This window comes from Armigeres subalbatus, chromosome 1 (assembly GCF_024139115.2).
Source record: "Armigeres subalbatus isolate Guangzhou_Male chromosome 1, GZ_Asu_2, whole genome shotgun sequence".
Classification (NCBI taxonomy): domain Eukaryota; kingdom Metazoa; phylum Arthropoda; class Insecta; order Diptera; family Culicidae; genus Armigeres; species Armigeres subalbatus.
Window position 1 is genome coordinate 42,036,433 of NC_085139.1, and position 12,820 is coordinate 42,049,252.

The 12,820-nt window shown below is 41.8% G+C and overlaps 2 protein-coding genes across 21 annotated transcripts in view; one reads left to right on the top strand and one right to left on the bottom strand.

Moving 5' to 3' along the window:
• LOC134224744 (solute carrier family 35 member F3) overlaps nucleotides 1-12,820 on the top strand; it is a 266,961-nt gene that overhangs the window by 39,981 nt on the left and 214,160 nt on the right. The gene's annotated exons all lie outside the window — the stretch shown is intronic.
• The window catches only part of LOC134224836 (uncharacterized), a 115,302-nt gene continuing 114,717 nt past the window's right edge, over nucleotides 12,236-12,820 (bottom strand). The window contains exon 3 of the mRNA XM_062704442.1: nucleotides 12,236-12,820. This exon is cut by the window's right edge and continues 697 nt beyond it. Coding sequence (XP_062560426.1) covers nucleotides 12,380-12,820 — 441 coding nt within the window. The 3' untranslated portion in view covers nucleotides 12,236-12,379.

Consider the following 12,820-nt stretch of genomic DNA (forward strand, 5'->3'; position numbering starts at 1 on the left):
GGTCGCGAACTACTCGGGTAGTCCCCGGTGGTGGATCAATCCTACTCCGACGGGGAGTTCCCTGACGTCGGAAGCTCCACAGTAACCGACGACCCGTCTCAACGGGTGACTGGACGAGTTCCGAGGTCAATCCAAAGATTCCGGGTGGATGGTGCCCCGACGACCCGGAGCCGGTGCATTCGTACGCCACGATCTACTCAGCTGGTCGTCTTCGGAGGGCCTAGCTTACTCCGATAACCGAGTTTCGATTGCCTTGAGCCATTCAGCTCACACCTTATTCGTTGAGCCATTTAGCTCCCGCGCCGGTCGCGATCGCGAACGACTCGGATAGTCCCCGACGGCGGATCTAACCGACTCCGACCAGAAGTTCCCCGAAAGCGGGAGCTCCTCCGAAACCGGCCGTTTCGTCACGTTCTGAGGCTACGGGCGGTAGCTGGCGCTGGCGTTCCCAGTCATTATCGACATATATATTCACGACTTCCGCGACGGAGTACTCATGATCCGCTATCCGTAAAGGCTGGCTGCTGCGGGAGAAGCCGCGTGTCCGAACCTGTGTAGGTACCAATTGAAGCATCCGTGGCCATTTGGTTGATCACTATTGAATATAATCACGATCGGTCATTGCGTTTGAAAGTTATGAAGAAAATGGTGTGTTGGTTGGTTTTTAGTGATAGCTTTGAGTGATGATCGATTCCATAGGTAGGATCTTTCGATTCCAAATTACCCAATTGTAAATGTAAATGGAAGACTTCTCGATCTGATAATTACAAATCAAAATCAAACTGGGATCGTTGATATTGTTGAACCAACTTTCCGCTACTGCCCTGACTAGAATATCATATCGTGTTAACATTACCTGAATACGTAGACTGCATCAAATAAGACTATTCGTTATGCGACTTCGATCTGATCTATCTTCTATCTTCTTCTTCTATATCTATATATTGTACGTTGAATTGAGGGCTAGACCCGACGGTTTGAAATCGCCGGTCCATATAATCGACGTTGAAATTGTCGGTCGATGTAAGAGTGAGAGAGCTACACGGCTTGCTATTATAATTGACACTTTCTATTCACCGCTCGCATTGGCGTAAAGCATACGGCAGATCCTTGCACTTTTATCGCTATTTATTTTGATTAATTTTGACAGCTTACCCACGTACTTTTGCTGCCGACTCTGAGCTCGGCTGGGCGTCGCGACGTGTCGAAGGATAGAATACGAAGCTTTTGCAAGTGAAAATATTTGCAAGAAAATTTGAAATATTCATAAACGCTTTCGATAGACTGAAAATGTGATCTAATGAGATTTGAACACATATTGCACATTGTGCCAGGTATTATGCATTTACAATTACACAGCTTCATTGCAACCAATAATTAAAATGTTTGTAAAAGCATCTGCATCGAATGCAAAGATTTGAACGGTGATTTGAAACAACCCAAGGCAAACATTCATTGGAATCCATCCTTCGACTAAATCCACATTGGCTACAATTTTTGGGGCTTATTTATTTTTATTATTTACATTTGTACAGTTGTGAAAGACAAGTTCGGTGGTCTTTTGGCGTGATCGTGGGTTCAATTCCAGACTCGTCCCTTTCCTACTTTGTATTTATATCGTAGTTCTTTCTGTGTTTCAGGTTCTACCAAAAAAAAACGATTCTTAATTACTTATGGATCCTGTACAAAGGGCCGACTTGAATAATCTCCATCCTGAGCGTTGTCCAGCTATCGCTTTAACCTGTTGCCAATCTAATAGTTGTAAATGACGAAAGTATAACGCTTTATCCACATCAATTAGATTATAGTTCATCGACGCCGGACATCTCTATTTGTAGTCCCGAATTAGCAGATAAACTGGACTGGAAAGTGGGGGATGACCTCCACGGAAGTGACCATATACCAATATTCATCGGAAAATTCCAGACTCCTACTACACAGAAACGCCGCCCTTGTTGGAAAGTAGCTGACGCCGATTGGACGAAATGAGGAGGAAATTGAAAATAGAATCTCTCATGACCGTGTATATAGCATAGAAGAGCTAACAGAATGTATCGTTAGTGCCGCCAAACGATCTATACCGAAATCTTCCGAAGAAACTCCAACACGTGCTGTTCCATGGTGGTGTGATCGTGTAGCTGAGGCTGTCAGGAAAAGGCGGAAAGCCCTCAGAATCTGTCAAAGAATGGATAAAGATGACCCAATGTTTCCGGTGATGCATGCTGAATTTTGAAGCGCCAGAAATGAAGCGAGAAAGATCATTAGTGAAGAAAAGCAGAAATCATGGGAACAATACGTTTCGTCTGTTAATCAGTCTACTCCAGTGAAGGAAATGTGGTCAAAAATTCGTTCTATCAACGGTAAACGATCGAGTAGCAAAGCAGAAGGAATCCTAGCTGGTTCAAGCTATATCACTGACCCCGAACTGATTATAGAACACCTGGCACTACACTTTGAGAGATCGTCGTCAGACGAAACACTTGATGATAGCTTTCGTCGGAGAAAAATTAGACTCGAAAAAATACCTGTTTGTTTTTCTGCGGATGAATCGGAATACACAAAAGAATTTACTATGCATGAACTCCTATATCAATTAGATCGACTCACTGGTACATCTCCCGGTCCAGATGAAGTGCACAATGTGATGCTGCAACACCTACCGTACTATGCGAAAAGGAAACTTCTAGAAACATATACCAGCTATGGACTACAAATGTTTTTCCTCAAAAATGGCGAGAAACTTTGCTCATTCCTATTCCGAAACCAGGATAATCCCCGAACAATCCCGACAACCTTCCTATCCATCTTTCCAGTTGCGTCCTCAAGCTATTCGAACGGATGATAAATCGAAGATTGATGGACGTATTGGAAGAACAGAACACTTTCGGCCATCAGCAAGCTGCTTTCAGAAAAGGAAGACAAACCTTGGTTACGCTGGCAAAAATAGAACAATTTGGACGGAAAGCAATGGAGAACAAGGAGCACGCTGAAATTCTATTCCTAGATATCGAAAAGGCCCATGACGGAACTTGGCGTCGCTTGGTTTTAGAAGGACTGTGTGAAGCTAACATTGGTGGAAGGATGGCCAAATTCTGCAATAAGTTCCTCGAAGAACGCACATTTAGGGTTTGCTGCAACGGATACATCTCTTCGACAAAAGTACTTCAAAATGGAGTACCTCAATGATCGGTGATAGTCGTAACATTCTTTCTCCTCGCTGTGAACTCTATCCGAAAATACGTGAAGGACGCTGCTTTGTTGGAGATGTTAGCTGATGATATAACCGTCGGTGTAACCAGCTCAAATGTTCTTCACTCACGCTGCAAATTACAGAAAGTTCTCAAACAAATTGCCCTATGGAGTAGAAGAACAGGTTTTAACATTTCGATCGCTAAAACAGTCGCCATGCATATTTGTTATAAGCGGTACCACAAAAAAAACAGCAGCCGCCTCTCAACTACGGGCATGAATCTATCAATTTTGTTAAAGTACACAAAGTGCTAGGATTATGGTTAGACACTCGGCTATGCTTCAAACAACATGTGATGACCTCTAAAACAGAAGGACGGAAGGTATTGAACTTGCTCAAATGTCTAAGTGTAAAAAATTTCGGTGCAGACAGATCAACAATGTTCTGTATTCTTCGAGCTGCACTTCTCCCGAAATTGTTATACGGAGTCCCTGTTATAAATGCAACCGATTTAAAACCTATATTTGCGATTTTCCATGAGGCTATCCGGTGCTGCACTGGCGCTTTCCGATCCAGTCCGATTGAAAGCGTCTTAGCTGACTCTGGAGTATTGCCTTTGGATCTCTACGCGAAAGAACAAATTATTCTATACGTCATGAGACAACAGGAACGAATGCGCATTGATGTCAACTCCCCCCCCCCCCCTTATCACCGGGCTATGGAAGCTGCAAACATGCTCAATCTGGATATACCCAACATTATCGTTGGAGGAATCTATTTGAAAGAAGATTGGAGCCTGATGCCAGGCAATGTTAACATTCCCCGGTTTGACCATGGTCCCCCAATATCAAAAAGGTTACAGTTCGAAGAAATTATCAGAAATGAATACTCGCAACGGATACATGTATACACCGATGGTTCCGTGAGTGAAGTTAGAGTTGGCTGTGGCATTCATCACCCGGATCGCGACTTAAGTATACAGTTACCTAAAGGACTATCGATCTTCAGCGCTGAATCATGGGCGATTCTTAAAGCTATAACCGAATATTCTGGACCAGCACCTTTAGTAATTTTCAGTGATTCACGCAGCGTACTATCTGATGGTACAAATCTTAATCATCCGTGGATTACTCAAATTCGACGAAGTCTAGCGAGAAGTAAAGGTAACACGCATCTTTGTTGGATACCGACTCATGTTGGTATACTTGGCAACGAACGTGCTGATGTACTTGCCAAGCAAGCTACAAGTTGTCCCACATTTGAAGTAACTCCTCACATTCCCTACCCTGATTTTAAACGACTGGTGCGTCATTCATTGTGGAACTCATGGTCCACTATATGGAACAGATGTACAACAAAGCTACGACAAATCAAAACATCTCCTTTTGAATGGACATCTTCAACGCCGTGACAGTAGGGTAATTACCCGCCTCAGGATCGGCCATACTATTTTAACACATGGTCACTTGATGTCCCGCACAGAACCTGAGCAGTGCGAAACATGCGGAGAAGCAGTAACGGTTAAACACATCATATTGGACAGTAGAAAATATGACCGGAACGAGTGTGGCATCGCTGACTCTTTGTACACCGCTATTGGAGACAACATTGAACAACTCAAAAAAACATTAGAATTTCTTAAAAAGGCTGGTATCTATTGTAAAATATAATGTATATTTGTAATTCAGACAAAACTGACCTGAATGACCAATGTTCGGTTAAAAGGTCAAAAATTAAATAAATAAATAAATAAATAAACCTGTTGCCAGGTTAGATTTCGGTCGACTTCATTTATTTCTTCATTGAGGCTTCGCTGCAATGAGCCTCTGGGTCTGCCTCTGCTGTGATGTCCCGCTGGGTTCCAGTCTAATGCTTGTTTACAAATTTCGTTTCCCCCCCTACGTAGAATGTGGCCGACCGAGCCACACTTCTGATCCCGAATTTCTGTTGCTATTGGCCTCTGGTGACAATGACGATGGAATTCGTTGTTTGAGATCCAGTTTTGAGGCCAAAAAACGATTCCTACTGTTATAATCTTCCATACTAACAATTCCAAAAATCCGCCCGTGGCACCTATGAGAAGTAGTAGAGTTCTCTGCATCTTTCTCAAGTAGGTGACCAACTAACCATCCTCCCCCTTCCACAGTGCATTTAGCATTGGTCGATGATGTTTTTAGTGACGATGATTGTAATTGAATTTTTTTTCTAAGTGAGACGTCTGTTTCTCTATGGTTAAACCACAAACAAACAGACGTAACACTAGAGAAAATTCTATCGTCCATGACTTTAACGACCAATTTGAATTTGATTGATTAAGCGTTTCACAACTAGAGGCGCTAGCGCCGGAATCCTTCGAGTTTGTCATTTCACTCTAGCGTCTTCTGGTGACAATGTCATACGAAACATTGTTTCGTGTAACATGCTCGCAAGATGGTGGTAGAGGAGTTGAGCGATGGATTTTTCAGAAAATGTTCAAGCTGTTACGTCTGTTTGTCTGTGGTTAAACTATGTTAAAATGATTCAGACCTGGCCAACATTTTCAAGCCATGGGTCAATTTTCAAATTGACCACTTGCTGGCGGGTCAGATAATATTCGGTACAACTTTGTCGAAGAGCCAGAAAGTGGGAAAAATCATTGGAAAGAGTTAGAATGACAAAAAAAAATTTTAAAGGGGTTTTTATATAAAACGTAAGTTTGTTATACATAGTTTGTTATGAATTATTTTTTCTTACACGCCGCGGGCCACAAAAAATGGAGCCAAGGGGCGCAGGTTAATGTCCTTTTCAAGGGCCAATTTTGCAGCACGAAACACACGGCCATCCGATCTTGCCTCCTCGATGCGGGCACGTTGCATCCATCATCTAGCCTTAATTCTAACTAATTGAAAATTTGCAATCTTGGAAATCCACCAATATACCGGGCGTCTGTCAGTCCGTAATTTCTCAGCATGCTGGCGTCACACGCTACCAGTGAATCCCCACATAGACTGTCAGAGTTGGCCTCCAGTCCCAGGGCCGCGGTAAAAGCTTCGCTGTCGAAGTGATTGGTCTTCCACCCACGGGCCTGACAGGGATCCCCCGGATGCTGCACGAATTGCTAAATGGTCACTAGAGGTGTAGCTCTCATTCACCCTGCCAGTCCATGTATATTGCCAGACCAGGACTGACAAACGTTATGTCAATATACGATTCGACCCCATTCCTACGGAATGTGCCATCATTTACTAGCACTGTGTCCAGCTTCGCAAGCGCTTCAAGTAACGCTTGACCCCTGCGAATGCTGCAGCGGCTGCCCCACTCTTCTGCCGATGCGTTAAAGTCTCCCGCTATGACGAACGGTTTCGGACCCGATAGGTCGGACGATAGCCTGTCGATCATCTGGTTGAACTGATCTTATAGCCACATTGGCACAGCAGATACTACAGTAGAACACACCATTGATCTTGGTTATCGCGACCACCTCTTGGATCGGATACCGCCCCGTCCTGCAAATAGTCGCCATCCTAGACCCGTCCACCACCCAATTGCCGTTATCGCCAGGGACGGTCGTCCGAGACCGACTGCCACAGTGGCTGCTGGGAAGATGCACATGGGTTAAGATTCAGCTGTTTTACTTGCACGGCTTCTTCTTGTTTGTCTCTCCGATGGGATTCGAAGGCCCACCCATAACGTGGTTATAAGGCTTGCTATTTGCTGGCGCAGATGAGGCACATTGGTGCCTTATCACATTCCTGCGCCTTGTGCCCTTGCTCACCATAACGACGACACAGGTTGCTACGATCTGGGCTCTTACAGTCGTAGGACTTGTTCCCCGACTCTAAGCATAGCACGATAGCACTTGTCCACTGAAGGCGGCTAGAGTTTGCTTACCAGGCATACTGACCTGCCGATCTTCAACTTCCATCGCTTCATTACCTTTCTGGCTTCTGGGACCGGTGTATCCTAAGGTAGGCTATCTGCGTGCCAAAGGGACCGACTCTTAGGCGTACTGCGCACAATGGGATCATCCTCAAAATAGACGATCGAAAATGTTTTGACCCCCTGAAAGGCATATTTTCACCACGGTGTCTTCCTAGGGTAGTGTCATATTTTTTCTCTGCATCAGCAGGAATATAAATTTCAAGGGTCAATTTACATGAATACCCGATCAAGACAAATTTTTTCGAGTAATTTTTTTTAGAGGTTTGATATCTTCAGCAAAGTTGTACAGTTTGTCATTTTGAACATCTTTGCTGAATAAACCTCATACATAGGACTAACATTTCTCGCTTAATTTTTCAAAAGGACCTAAGTAACATTTTTTCCATGAATTAATTTGAATAGCGCAATCAACAGAAAAACATAAAAGCTTTTGATTGCAGTAATCAAATTAATTCATGAAAGAAATGTTACTTAGGTCCTTTTGAAAAGTTAAGCGAGATTTGTAAGAGAAATCTTCTCGATCTCTGTACCGCACTGCTCTCTGACGGGAGAGATGACGTCGTCCGCGTTCGTGACCTCGTCTAATTACTTGCACTGGAGAATCACTTCCGCCCCCAACGACCTTACTCGACGCCGTCACCTAAGACCTCTTGGGCTAGCTTCCTATAGTCCGTCACGCTAGCTTGTGGCCCGCGTTTAAAAAAAAAAAGATCATTTCATCGGTCTTGGTGCGTCAGACGCATCGCACGCCTACGATGATTTGTGATAGCAATCTGGGCAGGGATTTCAAAAGAAACATGAGTATCACTAGATTCCAGTCCGCGAAGTATTATGCAGCAATGCCATGCTCTCGTGTTTTCATATATTCATATATTTGTTCATATTTCATTATATCCAATTTTCATATTTTGGTCTTTTATTTATTAGGTCTTTTATACTTTCTTGTTTTATTATTTTTCTATCTTCAAATTCTTATATTATGTATTATGTTTCTATATTTTCGTATTTTTATATTTTTTATTATCATATTTTCATAGTTCTTTAAATTTCACATTACACTATTAAGTCCAGTTAGCTTTGCGAGCGAAGGCTTAGGATTGCCAGTGAGACGTTTCACTTCTCACTTCTCATTTCTCACTTGTCATTGCAAAATATTAAAAGTGAGTAGTGAGACGTCTCACTACTCACTTCATACTACTTTCTTTTCACAGTGAGAAGTGGGAAATGAGGAGTGGAAAGTGGGAAGTGAGACGTCGCACTGCTCACTTCTCATTTCTCACTGCTCACTGTAAAAATTGAGAAGTGAGCAATATGGAGTGAGAAATGAGACGTCTCACAGTAAGCAATGAGAAATGAAAAGTGAGTAGTGAGACGTCTCACTTCTCACTCCATATTTCCCACTTCTCACTGTGACAAGAAAGTAGTACGAAGTGAGAAGTAAGACGTCTCACTACTCACTTCTCACTTCTCATTTTTCACAATGAGAAGTGAGAAATGAAGAGTATGAAGTGAAACGTCTCAATTCTCACTTCTCACTCCTCTTTTCTTACTTCTCATTGTGAAATTGCATTTCATACTCATAATTTTTCACTTCTTATTGTGAAAAATGAGTAGTGAGAAGGGAGTAGTTAGACGTCTGTCCAAATGTCATATACGGCCAAAAGTCCTGCTCGGCCAAATGTCCTATTCGGCCAAATGGCCTTTTTAATAAAATTACCTATTCGGCCAAATAACTTTTTCAGCCAAATGTCTCTCTCGGCCGAATGTCCGTTTCGGCCAAATAACCCTTTTGGCCAAAATACCTACTCGGTCATTCGGTCAAATGACCTATTCGAACAAATAACTTTTTCGGCCAAATGTCCTACTTGGCTAAATGTTCTATTCGGCCAAATATCTCATGAGATCAAATGACTTATTCGGCCAAATGACCTATCCGGCCAAATGTCTCATTAGATCAAATGACTTATTCGGCCAAATGACTTTCGGCCAGATGGGTTTCGGCCAAACGACCCTTCCCCGAACGAATATTACCATTACAATTCAATATTAGTTATTCAGTCATTATTGAGCTGCAATGGAAAAAATAGCAAAATCCCTTCATTTTGATTTTATATTTAACGATTTGCGATTCTTTCACCTCAACTGTAAGATTGTCGCTTGATCCTTTAAAACAAAAAAACAACCATGCGTTCACCATTATTTCACATGCAATTGAATCATCTTACACAACCATTCGGGCGTTTTGCCCCAGGTCCATTTTCTAAAATATATAAAGTCACAAAAACCTTGTTGTTTTGAAGAAAAGGTCATTTTGAAATGTAGCTTGTTTTGTAAATATTTTATCTAAACGTTAAAATGGTTCGTAATTCTCGTTTATATTGGTGAAAACATCGGAAAAGCTTAAGGTGTGCATTTTGGACTATTCTCCCCTACTGGTTGTGTTTGTGTTCGAGTAGATTAAATTAGATTAGGGACCTCTCGAAAAAAAAACAGGATTTTGAAAAAAAAAATACTCAGATGTTGCCCTCTGAAGTTATTGAAATATAATCGTTTCTTCCTCTATAATAAACTCTTAAAAACGGAATTAAAAAGAATTGCTTTGATGTCTATATCAATGATGCAATTAATGTAAATCAAAGAAAAATTTGAAACCCGTCTACTTAAAGTGCTATTTTGGACCTTTCTTAAGTGTTTGTTTTGATTATCTTCCTTAATGCACGATAAAGGCGTAATCGCTGCTAGGTGAGTTTATCTGAGTCTATCAGGCAATTAAAATAATAAATTAATCCTTTTTCTTCAAATTTGGGCGGTTTTTCTTTATTTTTAACTGTGTTTTGCACCTTCCGGGAATCACATAGTCCTGGATCACTCACGCAGCCCCATCGCTCTTGAGAACGATAAGCGTACTTTTTTCGAAGGTGCTGTGATTTTTACAATGGTGCGAGTCCCGGAAGGTTAAGGGTGCCCACCACCGAACCACAAAATTCAAATGACCAAAAAAGTCAAATTTGCAAAACTGTCAACTAAATTTTTCAAATCGACGAAATCAACCTTATTTTTTCGGTAATAGTAAGGTGCTTTGTTTAACTTTCCATCGGTATACAAATGTCTGCATAATACAGTCAAACCTCCATGAGTCGATATTGAAGGGACCATCGACTCATGGAAATATCGTCGTTTGAAAGGACCATCATAGTAACCCAGAAAATATGTTTAATATGGCATAATTTGCTTCCATCAGTCGATATCGAGTCCTAGAACATCGACTCATGGAGGTTTGACTGTACTAACTATAGGTCCAAAGTTGTAGACAAAATACAAAAGGATGCCCACAACCAAACCTCTCTCCCTATTGGTATACTGTGGCACTGCGACCACCATAATGCACTACTGTGCCGCTCTAATAGAGCACTTTGAAGTTTAAAATGTGGCTCCGACCAGTTATCCCCACAAAGGACGACACACGAGAACGACGGCTAGCCACCACAACGATCGCGTAACTGGTTTAACTCCCACGCTGGTATTATGTTTCAAGCTTTCCACTCTTACTAGTTGTCAGCTTATCCGGTTCTGCTTCATCCTTATGCAATCCAATGGGCACCCATTTCCCCTGTTAAAATAGGTTATGCAGCTATCATTGGTGTGGCTTGTTCATTTTTTTTTTCGCTCTAGTTAGTGGACTCCGGAGGGAGCCATAAATCAGAAGTTAAATCTACATTTTATGTGCGGCGTAGTGAGTTTGGCTTTTATTGTATTCCCTATAAAAGTGAGCATATTTTATGGAAGAATTATGAAAGGGATTTGAAGTAAATACTCTGTTTGTGGTTTGGTTCATGGTTCATAAATCGCACTTGCAATAAAGTAAATGCTCCAGAACGCATTCTCGTTTCTACAGACTCGAGATGCAAACTTTTCAACTGATTTGAATACCTACTAGACCTAATACCATTTCTCACCGCAAGTCCAGATCTCACTGGCCATTCCTGGAAGTTATTGATTTATTCGAAGTACAAAATACAAAAACGATTTAGGACGGTTTCGCTTTTCGTCAATTAAGGTCATTTATAGCTACGATAGCTACATGCTACTCACTACTGCGTGTTCGGCACTTAGCTTGAGTGCCATCACAGTAGGCTCGCCCAGGCAGCAAGTCTATCTGCCACTTTCGACTGCAAACCAGCGGACACGTGTATTGGCATCTGCCAATGTGGTTCCTTTCCGGCTTATTTCAGTTTCTCACAAGTTTAAAAGTAAATGCGAAGTTTTTTAAAACCAAAAGAGTCCATGATGTACTTAGTACTTACAAAATAACGTGGTACCACTGACCTTTATCAAAAATAATAAAAATTATTCACATAATCGCTTCTATCACTTATTTAAGCTTAACTTTCGATTTCCATTTATAAAATACTTCAAATAATTAAGTTGTCAACAAAAAAAATCGGAAAAGTGCTACATTTTTTGATCTATTATTCGCCCTATATTGGGCCAATATCAAGACAATTCTTCTTACCGATTCCCACTGCAGCACGTTCTACATTTGATTTAGGTTTTTGAAATTGTTAGGGGCTCCAAAAGTTAGGGATCTTTGTGTAAATTGGTCCTAAATAAGTCATAGAATCGACAGCGACTGAGAAGCATTGGACGATTTCGAAATCTCTGCAACAGATAGCCAATGAAAAAAACACACACTTACCAGAGCTATCATTTCCTCTCAAACCTCTGCTGGAAACAATTACGCGAATAAATCTAAATACGACTTCACAAGAAAGCAATCTTACCTGAAAATCTTATCCGATGATCCCATTGTTTTATTCCGAGCTGCCTTGAAATCCTACCACGCGAAAGCATTTCACATTTCACGCTTTAAAAAATGACGAATGATGCTGAAATTGATCAATGATTGTTACCAAAGGTAGCAGAAATTGAAGTTTTGCTCAGAATGGATGTTTTTTTAAACTTCGGAAGGGATTAACGACGTGTGTGTGTCAAGTGTCTACTATGCAAAACGTATTATCTAAATATTTATTAGGACAAGTTTGAGTTTGAAACTAGCGAGATTCATTTAACCACCTTGTGTTCATTGTAGTCGGACGTTCACTCACAGAAAAAAAAACAAATGCATTTCTATAGTTTTCACATTATTTTTCGCGACAATTTTATTTAAATTAAAATTTATTACTCTCTCTATTAGCTAGAAGGAAGAAAGAAGAAGAAAGGGTATTTTCGCTTTAAGCAGGGAACTTTACACTTTTGTCCTAATGCTACTCAGTGACCGGAATCACTGGACAGGTCGATTCGGATGTCGATGTCAAACTCCGGTTCGTACAGTTCGCTGTGCTTTTCGGACTTCTTGGCACTGCTGCTGGCGGTTGCTTTCGTCGTCGTTGCCTTGTTATTCGTGTACCGGAAGCGGCTTGCGCCGTTCACGGCAATGGGGTTTTGGGCAAACGCTAGTAAGCTGGCATCGGTTGTCTTGGTCGTGGATCTCAACACGGACGGAGCAACGTAGGGTCGTTTTGTCGTCGTCAGAGAGGGGGCAATGTAGGGCCGTCGTTGAAGCGGTGCCTTGGTCGTTGGCCGTTGCTGAAAGTATTGTGGTGGTGGTGGAGGAGTGAGCGTCGGTGCCACGTACGGTCGGCGAGTGGTCGTCGTATGCACCAGTGGGGTCTCCACGAACTGTGTGTCAATCAAAATGGGTTGCTGCTT